This window comes from Crassostrea angulata, chromosome 1 (assembly GCF_025612915.1).
Source record: "Crassostrea angulata isolate pt1a10 chromosome 1, ASM2561291v2, whole genome shotgun sequence".
In the NCBI taxonomy this organism is placed as follows: domain Eukaryota; kingdom Metazoa; phylum Mollusca; class Bivalvia; order Ostreida; family Ostreidae; genus Magallana; species Magallana angulata.
Genome location: NC_069111.1, coordinates 6,447,878 through 6,465,801, shown reverse-complemented (window position 1 = coordinate 6,465,801; position 17,924 = coordinate 6,447,878). Strand labels below are relative to the sequence as shown.

At 34.8% G+C, this 17,924-nt stretch overlaps 2 protein-coding genes across 5 annotated transcripts; one reads left to right on the top strand and one right to left on the bottom strand.

Moving 5' to 3' along the window:
• Positions 1-213: 213 nt before the first annotated feature.
• On the bottom strand, positions 214-2,346 carry LOC128179367 (phosphoacetylglucosamine mutase-like). The gene has a single exon (XM_052846783.1). It carries the CDS (start codon positions 2,307-2,309, stop codon positions 657-659), a length of 1,653 nt encoding a protein of 550 aa, XP_052702743.1. The 5' UTR covers positions 2,310-2,346; the 3' UTR covers positions 214-656.
• A 145-nt stretch (positions 2,347-2,491) lies between these two features.
• LOC128179343 (transmembrane protein 245-like) lies at positions 2,492-17,784 on the top strand. 4 transcript variants are annotated; one of them, XM_052846756.1, is made up of 18 exons: positions 2,492-3,028; positions 3,125-3,353; positions 3,991-4,140; positions 4,268-4,528; positions 4,696-4,844; positions 4,964-5,068; positions 5,173-5,243; positions 5,380-5,470; positions 6,384-6,485; positions 6,922-6,954; positions 13,431-13,589; positions 13,771-13,893; positions 14,268-14,401; positions 15,280-15,380; positions 15,965-16,139; positions 16,274-16,422; positions 16,620-16,688; positions 17,042-17,784. In XM_052846756.1, exons 1-18 carry the CDS (start codon positions 2,525-2,527, stop codon positions 17,047-17,049), a joined length of 2,613 nt encoding a protein of 870 aa, XP_052702716.1. In that variant the 5' UTR covers positions 2,492-2,524; the 3' UTR covers positions 17,050-17,784. The 4 variants fall into 4 exon arrangements, with proteins under 4 accessions (XP_052702716.1, XP_052702707.1, XP_052702723.1 ...); XM_052846747.1 differs by having other exon boundaries at positions 2,493-3,028; positions 16,620-16,668; XM_052846763.1 differs by lacking the exon at positions 6,922-6,954 and having other exon boundaries at positions 2,493-3,028; positions 16,620-16,668.
• The last annotated feature ends 140 nt before the right edge of the window (positions 17,785-17,924 follow it).

Genomic DNA, 17,924 nt, shown 5'->3' with positions numbered 1-17,924 from the left:
TTGTTGGCCAGAAAAAAATTGTTGGAAGCAATTTTTAATAGAATGCTATTTGCAACCCTTAACCACTGCAAATCTCCATTCTGAACTGCTTCAGCAATCTTAGATTTTGTTTACTCAATGCAGTTGACATTCAAATTAATCAGTATATGCACATAAATATGCAATAACATTTTCAAAAATTGCATCTATTAAAAAAGAAGCATAAACAGCAATAAACAATAATACACCTTTTAGATTTATAGGTATATTCATTTATTAATTCAAAAGTAATCATAATGTGAATGTCTTCGAACAATCATGTGACTATCAATGCTAAGAATAAATACTTTGATCAATACATGGTACATCAAATATTCCAATACAACATTCATTTATCTTTCATCTTATTAACTTATTTGTTAAAGCAAAATTACATTCTTTTCTGATTAATAAAAATACATTTGTAAAATGTAAGCACTTTCTATGATTATCACAAACTAGCAAAGACATTGACCAAAAACAACCCCTCAGTTGATATGTAATATACCATGTCTTAAAATTCCTCAATGAAAATGATTCCAAATTGCAATGTGTTGATCCATATTGCTCTATATTATCTACTAAAAGCCAAAAATACATGATCAAGGATTTCATTTAAGCATGTATAACCATGATAACTAATGAAGTTTTGGTTCTTCCCCTATACCCCCAGCCATCTTGTACACTAAGACGGCCACTTCATTGGCCAATTTATCAGCAGCACTCTGCGTATCTGCCTCTGCATACACACGAACAATGTCCTCTGTCCCAGACGGCCGCACAAAAGAACGACCATGCGTGTACTTAGCAACCTTTTCATCAATGGCACTTTGGAGACCCACAGGTGAAGATGCTTTCCTCTCGGCATCTGTTGTCTGGATCACGGAGCGATCTTTGACTTTGACCTTCAGTTGTCGGTTTGGAAGGTCGGTGTATGCTTTGTTCCACTGCTCCACGTCCCAGTCCTGGGCAGCCAGAATCATCTCCACCAGCAGCATGTCAGAGATGGCGTCACCAACCGTCTGGTTAATCAGGTCAATCACACTCAGTAACAAATCACAGGCCTCTCTTTGGGGATCTGATATGGATGTATTTTGTGAAGTTTTCTGCAGCAGATTGTAAGAAGAATCACTAACTATAGCAGTTCCATGGCCATTGGCCTCAAAGTACACCCCAATGTCAAATTCTTGTGCTTTGTGGTGCAAATGTTTCACTCCTGTTGGTACACAAGCCACTGGGACTTTCAGCTGATCGGTGATGTACCTTGTTGAACTCCCATTTGCATAGGCAGTTTGGACAAGGCCTAGATTAAGTGAGAGCCCAGTTTCCTGTACCAGATCTTTAAGGTATCCAGCAACTAATGTTGCTATCTTGTCTCCATCTAACAGAAAAAATTGTTTATCTGTCACACCCATAAAGTAATAAACTATTCTGTCAGCATCACCATCAAATGAAGCCCATCTCTGGCCAGGGGCCATGTTTACTCCTGTGGGGGGTTTCTGTTGGACTTTCACAAAGTCTGCTCCACATTCATGATTTAGCTTTCCACTCCCATCATTCACCAGACTGATCTTTAACAGGTCTCCTAACTTGGACTGAAGAATTGGGATCTTTCCAGCTCCGACCCCATTAGCGGCATCAAGGTACAGACATGTATTGTATACTTCTAAAGTCTTCATCTTTTTTACTTTTCTGATATTCCTGAGTTTTATAAATGCTTCACTAAGTTTTTCAAAATAACCCTCTTCAGTTGGCTTTCCATATTGTCCGTTGGTATTGATACACCGAACTATGTAATGCAACTGAGGCGTAGTTAGTAATCCAAAGTTTTGGCACTGAGCTCCTGCTGCTTTAATCCCTGCCTCTAGGGCTGCCGCCAGGACGGGACTGCTGGGCCTGGTGTCACGTGCAAACACAACTCGGCTACTCTGTAGACTTGTAACACCTAGGTTCTTAGTCAATTCCTGGAGAGTTACATCCAATTTACTACCAGGAACATTTGCAACTTCTGTAGCATACTTCTCCCATTCTGGACCCAACATCTCCCCCATTGGATCCACCAACTTGACACCATTATCTTCTTCCGGGTTGTGAGAGGCTGTTATCATGACGCCTATGGTGGCACCACTTTTAGTAGCAGACCTAATCGCTGCTAAAACGCCCATTCTATAGATGACATGATTCAAGCGGCTTCCCTTAGTTCTAAAACCTGCTGTACCATACTGAATAGGTGTTTCATCTTGCTTCGGAAAGTTCTTTTCGCCGGTTTCTTGCACGTCACCAAACTCCATTTTTCCAAAATGAAAGTAGAAGAATAATGACAGGTCGTACACTTATTGGGATTATTGGAATGGTGTGAAAAATGGATGATATTTTCAAATTCTCCAGACTAAAAAGAATTTTTAATTATTACAGTTTAAAAGTTGACTTTTGCTAAGGATAATATTAATATTTCGGTTTGATGAAGAATTACGAATAAGAAAACGAACGAGGTAAAACAGCCAAGATGGCTGACTTCAAGTCACCGTTCGTAAATTCAATGTTGCAAACTTTTTCGCAAGGCCACGAAAAAGCATTTAAACAGGCACTATACACAACAGCGGCTAACGTTTTTCTTTTATTAGCTGGAGCTTCGGCAATTGCTGTGTATTTTATTCTGGAGGCCTTTCTTCGACCTTTATTGTGGGCAGTGTTATGTGGAACATTTCTGTACCCCTTCAAACGGGAAATAACAGAAATATTAAGACGATGGCTACGTGGTTTACAAGACTCAGGAACTCCATTTGCTATCGGGATTGCCTATATACCAATACAAGCACTTGATTATACATATGTTATGACATTTGATAGAACCATTGTAAGGCATTGGAAACTTCTATGTGGCGCTGTTACAAGTTTGTTTTTGATTTATTTACTATGGTATTTTGGCCCAGTGAGAAGTATTTTAGATGTTTGTTGTGCAGTTTTCATTTTCGTGTATGAAGTATTGGATTATTTTACTTCATTTTGGGTATGTCAAATGGTTTAAACTATTTAACCATATGGTTCACCGATTTCACGTTATATAATGTAGCTGATGTAATATTTTGCTTTCTTACACCTGTAGGTGTGGACACTCGTTGTAGCATACCTTGTAGTGGTTATCTTTTTGTGGAACGATGACTCCAAAAGATGCCTTCAACTTCTATCGGTACCTATCTGGGGGGTGTTGATTCTACACATTGCGTCAGTGGCAGGTGCTCTAAGAGTGCCACTGTTTATGCTGATCATTGGATTGATTGCCACTGGATTTGCCACAGAAGTAAAAGAAACCAAAAGAAAAGTTGAAGAGAAAGGTGCCCTCTTTGACCATGATTACTATCTATTGTTTTTATGAAGATAAAATACCGATCAGACCCAACCTAACACCTGAGTAAACCTGAACTAAACCCTTGTCACAAGTTGGGTTGGTCTTGGGATTTACTTGGGATGTACTCTGGGTCTGCTTTTTTGAAAATTTACGTCCACTTGGGGTGTACATGTAATTTGGGTTTACTTAGGGTTTACTAGGGATTTGCTTTTACGGTTTGCTAATGCACTGAAATGTGAAGCAGACCAGTCTTTTATCCTACCATCTTACTGTGTGTAATTCCTGTCTCATGTATATTCCAAATACACATGTAGAGTCTGCTTTCAGGGGTATACTTCTGATAGGGGTTTACTCTCTGTGTCCACTCTGGGTTTACTTTGGGTTTACTCTGGGTCCACTCTAAAAAACCAGGAGTAAACCCCAAAAGTTAACCAATGGGTTTAGTAGGGGTGTACCTTCTGTTAGTTTGGGTCTGATCGGTACTATAAATATCAATTCAATTTGAGTCAAGTTTAATATCATCGAAATGCAGTGATTATCACCTGTGTAGTTAATTTTTAAAAATTTATATTTAATTGTGATGCAATCAAATGATTATAAAAAAAATATTTTTTTCATATCAGGCCAGAGTATATCTGATCTGAAAGCAATATGGATAGTATTTAGTGGGGACTTGGAGCGATCTCTCAGTGAGGTTCAACAATCAGACTCATCAATTTTGGACTCCTCTACTGAAATATCCACAACTGAAAGTTTTAGTAGCGAGTATACAGGTAAAATGATCAGGGTTACACATACCAGTAAAACTTTCTCACATGTCTCATAATTTTGTTTTATTTGCATTCACAAAAAAATCAATATGCCTGAGAAAAAGTAACTTTTATTTTTTTCATTGTGTAGTATATCAAAGTCAGAAATCAACAGAGATTAAAAAGCCAACAGATCTTCCTATCAACTTGAATACTCCGGGGACTGCCACCCCTAAAGTCGGCTCCGTTCGACAGAAAAGAGTGAAAACATCGGAAGAGAAGGGACCAGTAAGCACTAAGTACTTTGTGTACTTATTCTGGGCCTTAGTTCTGACTCGAGTTTGGATGAATATTTGGTTGTTGCAACTTCTAGTTCCTTTATTAGGTCTTATGTGGATTTTTAAAGCATTTGGTATGTATAAGTTTACCTTCCTTTTACTTTTGTTTCTCAACAACAAGTATTTTTGGATATCTCTGCACTGAAATTTTATGCAATAAATTTTATTTTTTATGAAAGCTATAAGCAATATTTTGAAACGCTGTGTGTGTTTGATAATTTCTGTACATTTTATTGTGTAGTGCATCAACTGAAGCCAGGGGGATTTTTCGGAGAGAAAGTGGAATATTGTAAATCATCATTCATGAAGTGGTACACAGCCAGAAGTGAAGTGCTGGCTCCTAGATGGGTGATTGGTCTGTTGAAACTGTTCAGTCGTGGAGATGCAAAGGTGGACCAGCATTCTTTATACTGAGTTTTACGATTTCATGTAATACTTAGCTTGTTATCTTTGAACGCTAAATCTAATTTCTGTCCTTGATGTGTAGATGCTTTCCTTGCATGTTGTAGATGATGTCAATCTTAGAGGGGTCCCTGGACAAGTTCACCAGTGTCCTGTTTATTTTCATCCTCCTGATTGGTTCCACCTTGTTTACTATTTTCTTTGCTGTTCAGGTTTGAAAAACATGTATTATAAAGTATGCCTCCTTTATTAATGATTATTTTGATATTGCCCTAAATGTTTCATGTGATATAAAACAAGTGATGATTATTTGAAGGTTCACCAAGAAAGTATGCATCTCTTCCGCATTTCCAGCAATGTGTTGAACAATACGAGAGAGTATGCAGAGTAAGTTTTTGATAGCAATAGTGTGCAAGCGTTTAGAAGGTTTGACACGATGAAACAAAATACATATATTTTGCAAATTCTAAGCTATTTAAGATGTAATTACATGTGAATCTAGATTATAACTATTGTTTTACAGCTGGTTACCAAAGGGAGAAGACATGCAAATAGCTATGGACTCCATGGTTGGAAATGCTTATTTGTATGGCAGAAAATGGCTTGCTTCAAAGGTACTGTGAGTCAGTTGTTGTACTAAGGGTAGACTGTAGAGTATTTTTGTTACAATAAATATAAAAAAAAATACAGGAAGAAAAATTTGATTGATAAGGACAATAAAATGTCATGATATTTCAATAGTAAATGTAGTTAATGTGTTTATTTTCCAACATACATGTATGATGTAGTGTTGAAAGATAAAGAACTATATATGATAAGAGTTAAATTTGGCCCCCATAATTCACCATTTTTAAAGTGTTTCGGTTACAATAAAATGTTATGCTATAATTTAGAAGAGTTCATATAAAATATATTTTTCACATATTTGTTTGATTTATTTGCACTCGCTTGCAGTATATGATGTCAGAAGTGACGCTATTTCAAAAATCCAATCAAAATCAGTCGAAATTGACATTTTTCTCATCTTTTTACGAACGGGAAATATAGAGCGCATGCTTGAACCAGGACAAATTTTTTGTCACTTATTAGTCTTGGCTAGATACATCTCTGATTAAAATATTTTGTTGGTTCAAGCATGCGCTCTATGTTTCCTGAAAGGAAAACTTCTTGAAAACAAGCTTTTTTATGCTAAAATGCAAAAATGGCGGGAAAAGGCTGTCTTTACAATGCCGTATTTCTAAATTGTGGGCACTTGAATCAAAATGAACATTAAGTTTAAACATCGCATATATATCTGTACAAAGAAAACAAAGAATTACAGTAAAATAATGATATTCCTTTTAGGGGGCCATTTTAGGCCCATACCATATATAGTCCTTTGAGAAAAAAAAATTGTATAGGGTTATTTATTTTGTCTTTCTTCATGACAAAGTAATGTTACAAACTTACAATTTATGTTTAATTCTACGAGTCCTCTATAAATGTTACATTGTTTGTTTACTTCGAGTCCTCTATAAATGTTGCAAGGTTCATGACCTGGTTGGGAGAGATAAAGAGGTCAACAACACAAAGATAGAAGGCAAGGTTCTAGAAGTGTGGGACAACCTGTATCACAGCTGGCTGGCTCGGGTAGGCCTAACATTTAGTGAAAGCTTACCATTCATCTATCAAATGAATACTGTGGAATCATTAATTTTCGTGGGGGCCAATTTTCGTGGATTGCTTAAATTTTACAGCTTCGTGGGGACATAATTTCGTGTATTCTCTCAAACCTACAGAGAAAATATGACTTTATTACCCAAATTTATTAATTCGTGGAGAATGTTAATTCGTTGATGAGAGGTACCCACGAATTCCACGAAAATTGAGCCACCACAAAATTTAATGATTCCACAGTATAGCTAACATTAAGAGTCAGGTGTAATTTGGATTTGTAATGTGAATTTTGCATGGTATCATGGTATCATGCAGTAAGAAAGTTGAAATTGTTGAGAATTAAAGGTAAGCAAGCATGTTTAATCCAATATCTAGCCATGTTCTGATTGTTTTCTTTGATGTTATGCAGATCTCTGACACGAGCCTGTGGCTCAATCGAGCGGTAAGGTCTAACTTCTCACTGGTCACGTTGTGGTGCTCTCGTATTGCCTGGATAACTGTGTCCATTACTTGTCAACAATAGCTTTTCTTTTCTTTTTTTTATAATGTCAAGTTATTTTAATTTCTTAATTTTGCAAGTCCCACTGGTTTTAGCTTTTAGTATAGAGTATATTTAATAGACAGTTGTTAACTTCTGCTTTAATATACACATGTACATGTATATTGTTACCTAGATCTTAAGGAACCATTTAAACAGTTGCTAGGTCTCTCTCTCTCTAAATATTTAAGTTAAATAGTTGCTAGGTCTCTTTCTGTCTCTCTCTCTTTCTCTCTCTCTCTCTCATAGAAGAAATCAATGCCGTGCATGTCTGCTATGAAAGAGATGAAGGTCCTGGTTTAGGGAATAATTGCATGCTGAATAGTAATTTAGAATTAAAGAGAGCAGAAACTGTCTCTATAGGAAAGAGTTTGGGTAGGTGAACTGTCATGCCACCTGCATGTTTGTTGTTAGCCTTTACATGGAAAAGCTGTGTGGTAAAAATCAGCTAGTATAGTGGTGGGCCATACATTAATGTGCTAGAAGCAAGATGTTGAAATTACTGTACTGAATAATGATAAATCCATCACTTGATAATGAAGCAAAATCATAAAATATATATACTCTGTACTTGTATTTAATTATTTTTGTATGATAAATTCATAATCATAATATCTCTATCATGTATCTAGTGCAATCTCTAACAATATTGTGTCTCAGCCATTAGTCATTATCAGATATTATGGTACTTATCACAGTGATGTAGATACTAATGAAGAAACATGAGTCACTCATGTAGGTGACCTATTACTATCGCTTTTCGTTGGTTGTCGTTGAAATGTGTTTAGTGTGGAACTTTTCAGAAACTACCCGTACTAAAAACAAAAAATACATCATCCAGGTTACTACTAATATAACTTAAGTTTTCCTTCCTTTTGGGTCTTAGGATAGGGACAGGGTCCATAGAAAATGAAAAGGACTGTATGCAGTATTATGCAATTTTCGCCCCCGAAATTAAAGTAATATAGAGAGCTTTAAAAATAAGTGCTTTCCAATGGGTTTTCGACTGGGAAATGCTTGTTCAAGTACCATTTTGTTTATCTATGATGTGTATAAGTATATAAACAAAAACATGTGTTAAAATCGTACTTGAGCAGACCTGTGCTCTGTACTTCCAAAGGCAAAATATGAAGAAAAGATGACAATTTAATTAGTTTGAAAAATTGCGGGAATTTGCCCAATTTGGTTATATCATAGATGAATAGCTATTGGACAATGATGACCAATAATAAGATTAATGTGACAAACATCCTCAGTACAATGTTTATGAATATTTGATTTTAATACAACACTGTTTAAAAAATTAGTTAAAATTGGGGGGGGGGGGGGGGGGAGGGGGGAATCTAATTAAAATTAGACATTCTGAGTCTAATTTTAATTAGATTGGGGGGCAAATATTGGCTTGGTTTGATGGATGTCCATGAGACATATAGATACTACAATGAATGGGGAAATTAATAACAAGTAAATATGCTATTCAGGATAAAATACTGTAGACAATGATAAGGTTTATACGAGATAGATGAACAAATGGGGGGGGGGGGGGGGTTCATGTGAGATTATGGACACATACCTTGACTGTCACAATATACAATAAGCTTACACAAGAATTATTGAATTTTGAATGACAGTTATGTATCTGTTCTCATGCAATGACAATGACAATGACAATGAACTTTATTCTCATAACTGAATTTACAGTGTAGAGAAAAAACATATGTACAGTATGTACAAACTACAATATATATAATAAATGAAAATCAATGGTACATGCATGATGAAGGGATAACAGATATAATTTAACCAAGAGAGCTAACTCTCTCAAATATAGTATCTAATAGTTTACAAATATTGGTAAGTTGGTTTATGTTTGTGACATTAAACAGTTTTTCAAATTTTACAACATTTGGATTTGTTATGAAATATTTTGGTAAACATCTAACCCTTGAATTGGATATATATACATCAGTACATTTGAAAAGGTAGTGAAATTCATCCCCAATTTCATTGCAGGTACATAGTTTACAAATTCTGTTTTCTCTAGGAATGTTAAACCATCTACCTATCTCAATAGGTAATTTAGCATTACCAGTTCTAAAGTTACAATATTTCTTACATAATTGTGTTGGCAAAATCAATAAATACTTTTTAAAATCCAGTGAGTTTTTAAAAATCCTATAATTTAAACCTTTTGGAGAACTATGTACCTCACTATACCATGATTGCTTAAATTGGTCTAATAAAATATTGTATACTTTAGATTTTAACCAGGGTATGTTTATTGTGTTTTGATACCATATATATGTCAATCCACATTGATTTAAAGTTTTCTTAATGGCTTCGCACCATGGGTTATTAAAATTCTTCAATACATTAAAAAGTTTTGCTGACAATTTTGAGTGTTGGAAATTGACTAATTTACCCCAGAAGGAAATCATTCTAACTTTAACATTAATTGTTAAGGGGTATCTTCCAAGTTCCCCATATACCATAAAGTTTGGAGTTGAGGTTCTCAAGTTCAATATATGTTTACAAAATTTTAAATGTAATTTTTCAAGGAGATTAGTGTTATGAAAACCCCAAACTTCGCATCCATATAATAATATTGGTTTGATAATTTTATCGAACATGTCTACTTTACAATCAATTGTTAGATTATGGGTTCTGCACTTCCCAATAACACCATACATTGCTTTAGTAGCTTTATCAAACAGTTCTTTAACATTAAGATTAAAAGAGTTGCTTTTACAAAAAGTAACACCCAGATATTTAAAGTTGTTAACAATTTCTAATTGGGAACCTTCAAAAGTAAAACAGTTGGTTTGTTTACCTCTACCAAACATTACAACTTTAGTTTTTTTACTGTTAACCTTAAGACGCCATTCTTTACAATATCTAGAAAAAACATTAAGTAAGTATTGAAAATCTTCTGGATTTTCTGACAGTAAGATGGTATCATCTGCATACAATAAGACAAAAAGGTTTAAATAAATATTAAGATCTTTCTTAATGTTATCAGACAAGCGTGACAAACCTCTGACATTGTTTGTATAAAGATACTCCTCAAGATCATTTAAATATAGTGAAAATAAAAAAGGCGATAAATTTTCCCCTTGTCGTACTCCAACTGTACATTCAAAAAATTCCGAACTTAATCCATTAACCAGAACTTTTGACTTAATACCTTTGTACATATTAGTAATAATTTTAAAACATTTTCCATCAATATTGTTTGATAATACCTTGTTCCATAAACCAATGTGCCAAACAGAGTCAAATGCTTTCTCAAAATCTATAAACGCACAATATAATTTCATCTTATGCAATTTGAAGAGTTCGATAAGAGAATACAATGAAAAAATATGATCTATTATACTTTGACCTCTACGAAAACCTGCTTGGTTCCCTAAAATGAGTTGAACATTGTCAGCATATTTGTTTAACCTTTCATTAATGATAGCAGTGAATAATTTTCCAAGACAGCTCAAGAGTGTAATTGGTCTATAATTTTGGGGTTCTGTACTATCCCCTTTATTCTTATAAACAGGTATAATGTTACCACTAACCCACTGTGTGGGTATAACACCAGAATCAAATATTTTGTTAAACAATACAGTATATAAATTCAACATACAATCTTGGGTACTTTTGATATATTCATTAAAAATTCTATCATCACCACAAGCTTTGTTATTTTTCAACATATTGATACCCTTAAATATTTCTTCACAAGTTATTGGTTGGTTAATGTCATTATTAAGATTAATATCAGATAACATATTAAGTTCATCAAGAGAAAATACATTGTTATTTGACTCTTCTTGTTCATTATAGTTCTTATTACAACAATCCTGATAAAAAGTAAAAAGATCATATAAATTTGCATTACATCTTTTCTTATCTGTGTTTGTATTCAAAATTTTCCAATATTCTCTAGGATTATTTGTTCTTAAACTAAAAAGTTTTTTTTTCATTTCTACTCTATGCGTTACATTTGCATTTTTCAACCTTTTTTTATACAATTTTTCTTTTTCATACAAGTCACTTTTAAAAATATCTCCACCAAATTTTTTGTACAACCTTTTCGCTTTTCTATAATTCTGTCGAGCATTCTTACAGTCCCGTGTAAACCATGGTTTCTTATATTTGACATTGAATGTTTCACTTGTATTTGTAAGAACTGGCTTTCTACCGAATACATTTTTGGCACTTTCGACCAGTACATCACTAATCTTTTCAACAATATTATCAATAAATTCTAGTGATATGTTTTCAAGCATAGTGTTACTTAGTTCATTTTCTAATGATTTTACAATATCTACTTTATCTTCTATATAGTTATGATATACTTCAACTTTTTCGGGATTCCATTGTTTAGCAATTTCTTGTGTTGGCTTTTGTTGATATATGGATTCAGTGCTGTGCTGTCTTTCAAGTGCCAATACTATCTCTATAGGGTTATGAACATCAGATAAAAATGAGGAAAAAGGTAATATTCTCAAATTGTGTACATATCTTAAAAACTCAGTGTTTGAAATACAATAATCTACGACACTTGATTGTTTACATGTAAACTCACCATTTTGGTCACCCATGGATCTACCATTAAGTATTATAATGTTACAATGTTTACAAATATCAATAAGTTTTTTTCCATAGCAGTTAACAGTGTTATCTTTAGATTTCCTTTCTATGGAAAAACCATATTTTTCAATTGCTTCTAGGTCTATTTGATCAACAGCCCAATCAAAATTACTGTTATTGTCAGCACTGTTACAAAAATGTGATAGAGAATCATCAACATCAATAAAATCTCTCAATGTGGATACTCTACTATTAAAGTCACCTAATAAACATATACAATCATTTTCTTTGGACAAGTTAAAAATATCATTCTCAATATCGTCAAAAATTTCAACTGATGAAAATCTGGAGTTTGATGGCGGTATATAAACAGTTCCCATCAAAATATGTTTCTTAATACTAAATGTTTTACCTTCTATTCTAATCCATAATATATTGTCACTTGCGTTATTAATTATGCTACAGCATTTGGATAAAGAATCTCTAATATAGACTACAATACCACCAGACTTTCGAAATGACAGATTTGATCTATGTTTGATGAATACACTGAAATTTGGGATATCAATATTGTCAGCTTTATCTGTTTTTGTCTCTGTGAGGCAGATTATATCATATTTGCTAATAACATCAACAAACTCAGGATTTCGGAGCTTAGAAGCTAGACCGCAAACATTGATAGAAACAATCCTCGCATAGGAAGTGTCTGAAGATGTGAGAGAGTTACATTCGGTGGTTTCGTTTTCGTTGTTTACATTCCCGCTCGGTTGCTCTCTTTGGTATCCCTAACGGCGCGTGGTCGCAAAACGGGTTTCATGTCGATTTGCGCTGCGCGTTGCGGATTGGCGTGGTCCGTATGCGGTATCCGAATCAGTGCGCTGTGTTGACGCTGGGTTGTGGATCGAGGAAAGGGGGATTTCTGTCCCATTCACGAAAAGTTTATCTGCAATCAGCACAGCCTTTTTTCCGAGACGTTTTGCTTGTTTATAATGAGGGTATAACAGTTTTCTGCGATCGTTGATTTCCTTTGGGAACTGTTCATTAATTCCAAATGGTTTTCCAACAAGTTTGGATGGAGCAGCTTTTCTGACCTTTTCTCTCTCTTTGAATAGGACGAATTTCGCTATAATTGGCCGGTGACGTCCCTGCACTCTTTTCCCCAGTCTATGCACTCGTTGGAATTGTGGCTCTTCCGTTATGTCCATTTCTGATTTTAAGAATTCTCTTAAGACCTCCTCTGTGTTTTCCTCTTGCGTTTCGACGATTCCTTCAAAGATAAGATTATCTATGCAGAATTGCAAATTCATCGGTTCATTTCTTAATTAATACATAATAATTTTAAATTATCTTGCCCATTGCTTTTACAGGGTGAATCATACCAGTACTCAGGTGCCTGTTAATAAGGCTCTTTGGCCTCTTGGTTTTTTTTACTTTTATACATGTACATTTTTCACAACTGAATAACTTTTTTTTCATCACTTTCTAACTTCACTTAAATAATTTTTGTAAAACTAATTAATAATGTTTTAAAACAGTCACTGTTTGAAGCCATGAAAATTGGGAGATTAAAGTAATTTTGGTGTATTGTAATGTTTGAACTCACAATTGTTTGACGTAAGTGATGTGAAATCTGTTGTGAATGAAGTATTCAATTTGGGTGTTATTGGTGAAACTATGTACCATAATTTGTTTTGTTTGCTGGCACAGAAATCTAAATCTTCATTTCTTTGACTCATGCAACATGGAAAAAAAGATGGTAAATATATCATTAATAAGTTGTTTCTAACATCCTGCAGGGTGCCTCTAACTACAGCGAGGCTAAGCCGGGGTTTCAGATCATGCCCAGCGAAATGCTGGACTGGAAGTCCATCTATGAGTTTGGCATGCAGGGAAAGAGCTTCAACTACTCACAAGTGATGGAGTTTGTCAAGGATAACATTGGAACATTTGTGTCTGTAAGTGTGAGGGAAAAAGATTTAAGAAAGCATAGCAGTATGTATGAAAACTTATTTGAAGACTTAGAGAGTCTTAATTTGGAAATCAAAATGAAATTAAATATTTATATCAATAAAAATAATATATGAATGGATATTATATGATAGAACTATTTATGTAAATGTAAATCTGAATTTTCAGGTTCTTGAAAACGTGTGGATGGTTCTGAAGGGAAACATGAGTCTGATGCTGAGTATAGCGACAGCAGCCCTCTCTATTGTCCTGGGGGGAGGAACAGCAATACTCAACCTGTTCATTTCAGCTGTAAGTATACACACCTTATGTTTAATTCAATTCCTTTCATGAATGAGGCATATCTTATTACAGTAGTGTTGTTTGAAGAATTTGTTTTAACAAAATATTCTTTTAATAAGTTATGTTGATTTACCCTAAGCAAATAATTGTCTTGAAAGTCTTAGAAATAAGTGAATAGGTCAATATTAATGAAGATTGATATAATGTAATGTAATGTAAAAACCTGTATAAACTGACATGCTTAGGAAAGGGACCATTTTGTCAAAATGGAGAGTTTGTCGAATTACTTTGTAAAAGCATATATTTTGGAACTTGCATTGCCTTTATTCTAGGATGGTTGCTTTTGGAAGATTTCTCATATTTTTTCTTCTTTTACATTACAGGCTATATTCCTGACCACTCTTTTCTACCTGCTGGCATCCAGTGGGAAGCAGTTTAAACCTCTAGAGTGGATCTCTGGCCTCAATCCTCACCCCTCGGGCAGTACCTTTAGCCTAGCTGTAGAGGAAGCCATAGGGTACAAATCTCTCTCTCTCTCTCTCTCTCTCTCTCTCTCTCTCTCTCTCTCTCTCTCTCTCTCTCTCTCTCCAGAGAAACAAAACAAAAGTGAAAAAAAAATAATCATTAGTTCTGAGCCATCTCAGAAAAATCTCGAAATATATGATGGCATGGCTCAGAAAAATCTCGAAATATACGGTGGCAGGCAAATATTTTTATTTCAAAATTTGATAAAGGGGTACAACTTCGTTTTTCCATCTTGATTATTGGCCGGATGCAGAAATGCGTTGGAAACTGAACATTGGGTGCATTCATAGTTCTGCCTTTAGTAGATAAAAGTTGCTGTTGGTAAAATTAACTACCATTGGCATGTCAATGGTACTAATGTTTTTTGCCAATAGTATATTTTTCTGCAGACGATCTAGAGTGTGGGAAGTATTGGTTAATGATGTCACAACTCATTATAGACATGGTGGCAAAAATCAAGATATTAGATCCCAGTTTTGGGAAAGCAATTTTCCCTCTTATTATGACGATAGAGGTGCAATATATACCGTAATGAAAATGTTACTGTTGTATAGTTAGGTCAGTACAAAGATGTTTGTTGTTCGACATGTTCACAAAACTGTAACCAATATAACCAACATTACCATTGGACTCCTATTGGTAAAATTGGTAAAATCAATAGCATTTGTATGTGAAAACTGTTCAGGTACAATTGGTACCATTGTCATCCAATTGCACCAGTGATAGAATGAAAGTTGGTACCACTGGTAAAAATATGAACGCACCCAATATTTTTCTTTACCTAACAGAAGTTAATAAATCACAATTACTAAAGTATTTTAATCATACTCGCATTATGTTATCTTTCATAAACCTGTGCTCTATTATTAGTGGGGTATTCATGGCGTCCCTGAAGATGGCTGCGTTCTATGGATTGTACACGTGGTTAACACACACTCTCTTTGGAATCAACATGGTGTTCATCCCATCAGGTAAATATTATTGGATCTCTTGCTTTTGTGATGCTATTAGTACATCATATAAAGGTATACATTGTACATGTATGAGATAGTCTAAACAATTGGTAAGTCTGTATATATAATTGTTGGAAAATCTAAAGAAAAGGAAGCTGACAAAAGTAGAACTCAGTAGTGAGTTTTCCCTTTTGAATAGACTTTCCCTAAACACTTATCAATATTGTTCCTTACAGCTGTAGTTGAAATAATGTGTGCACTTAAGATGCATTATTACATGGTGCAGTGTTGGTGGATTAATTTAGTTTACTAATAGATTACTGGTACTAGTTTGCAAATTTACACATCAAGTACTTCTATGTAAATCACATAACCATTGATACACATGAGTAATTTATCAAGCTGAGAAAATTATCCGCAAAAGTACATAGCCACCAACCAATTATTTTTGGAATAACCATAAACTTTGCTCTTATGCAATGAAATGATTTCATTCATAAGTGCTGTTTGTATACCTGTATATAATCAGTAAAATCAGTTTGATAACTATGTGAAGGGAAATGTCTGTTAACAATTTTGACCTAAAGTTTTATCTTCCACAGCCCTGGCAGCCGTTTTAGCGGCCGTGCCTTTCCTGGGTCCCTACTGGGCCACCCTGCCTGCGGTGCTGGAACTCTGGCTGATCCAAGGTCAAGGGTTAAAGGGCCTCAGTCTCTTCATCTGTCACATCCTGCCCACCTACTTTGTGGACACCGCCATTCTAGGAGAAATCAAAGGGTACTGTAATCATCGACCATACCTTGAAATATTGAAACTTTATTGTATATGTAATCCTGTAATTGCCATTACCAGTCATCAATAGATAAAGATGTAGCTATATTGTACATGACAAAGGGGATTTTTGTTTTCAGTGGCCATCCCTATTTAACTGGTCTTGCCATTGCTGGAGGTATCTATTGGCTAGGACTGGAGGGGGCAATCATAGGCCCCATCCTCCTGTGTTGCTTCATTGTGGTCTACAATGTATATGGCTCCATGTTGACAACAGATGGAATTCCAGGTAAGGGAAACAACTCCCTACTTGTTCTACTATAAGAACTTGATGCTTATTATTTTTTATTGATTTTTACTGTTAATTTGCATGAATTGCAGACATTGCCTAGTTGTTGAAAAATTTTCTTTTTGTTTTCTTGTGAGCTTTTTTTTGTTGGTGAAGATGATCAGTGGTGTATTTTGTGGGTTGTATGTTGTCATTAGGTGATGAAGTGACAGTTAGCAGGTCCAGAACCATAGGGAACCTCAATCGGTACCACTTCAAATTCTCCAGTACAGGCTTATATTATATACACTGCTGGCGCACTCTTCTATCTGGTGCACATCTGTCCTACTTCTCCAGTTTGATTTATAACCCAGTGCTGCTTCCTTCTATGCCTTTCATAATGCATACATTTGTTTTATTATATAGTAGTTTTCCTGCTTAACCCTTTATGTCTTTTCTATATGACAATAATGATGCAGTTGTTGTGAGTTCTTTTACCTTGTGATGTAAATACATGTATGGCTGTAGACTTTTAGTATACTGTAAAGCAATCAGCAAACTTTGCATTTCAAATACAACATGCAGGCTTTAAATTGTCATCCATTAGAGATGTAACATGGTACTTTTCTGCCTATTACAGATCTGTGAGTGACATCACTCAACAACAAGTATGAAGAGAGAACGCTCCTCCAAAAATGGGGGAATCGGTCATTGGTGCCATATTGTTTCAGATTGTGTTTGACACAGCAGCGATGGATTTTTATACGGCTCCTGGCTTGTGTGGTTCCTGGCTTGTGTTTGGCTTTGGATGAAGTGGACCCGAGTCCTCAGTTCTTGCCATATTGTGTTTGTAGTACGTTCAGATCATTTTCATAGAAAAAGTCGGACCCAGGCCTCATCAACATCTGACATTTTTATCAAGTTACTCATTGTGCAATGGATTTGTATTTGATACACAAAGAATTTATTATCTAAATTATTAGATCTTATTGTTAAAAACACCAAAAATCTGTGCAAAAGACTGATACCCTCTACATTTTTAATGTACAGAACTGTGATAAACCAACATACACATGTATGAACATATTCCTGAATTTTCTGTATTATTTGACAACCTCAGAACAGTGGATGTCACAACTTATTAACTAGTCACCTTATGGCGAATTATTGACGTCTCGAATGATATACTCAGTAGTATAGGCATAAGATTTCATGATCCAGTTCAGAATGTTTTAGCTAAAGAAATTGATGCTTGCAATGTTATTTCTTTTTTTTTAAATTATTTGTATATCTTTATTTATTTTTGTTAAAGTTTATATATGCTATTTTACTTTTATTTTATTTTAAAGATGTTTATGCTATTAAAAAATTCAGTTAAAAATATTTTTGGCCTGTTTAATTTAACTCAGTGAGATGAAGTTGGGGGGAGCTTATGCTATACCCTGGCCTCGGTGTTGGCATCCAGACTTAAAGCTGAACACCGCTCGTAAATAGGCACCGTCACACAGATACCTGGTATATAA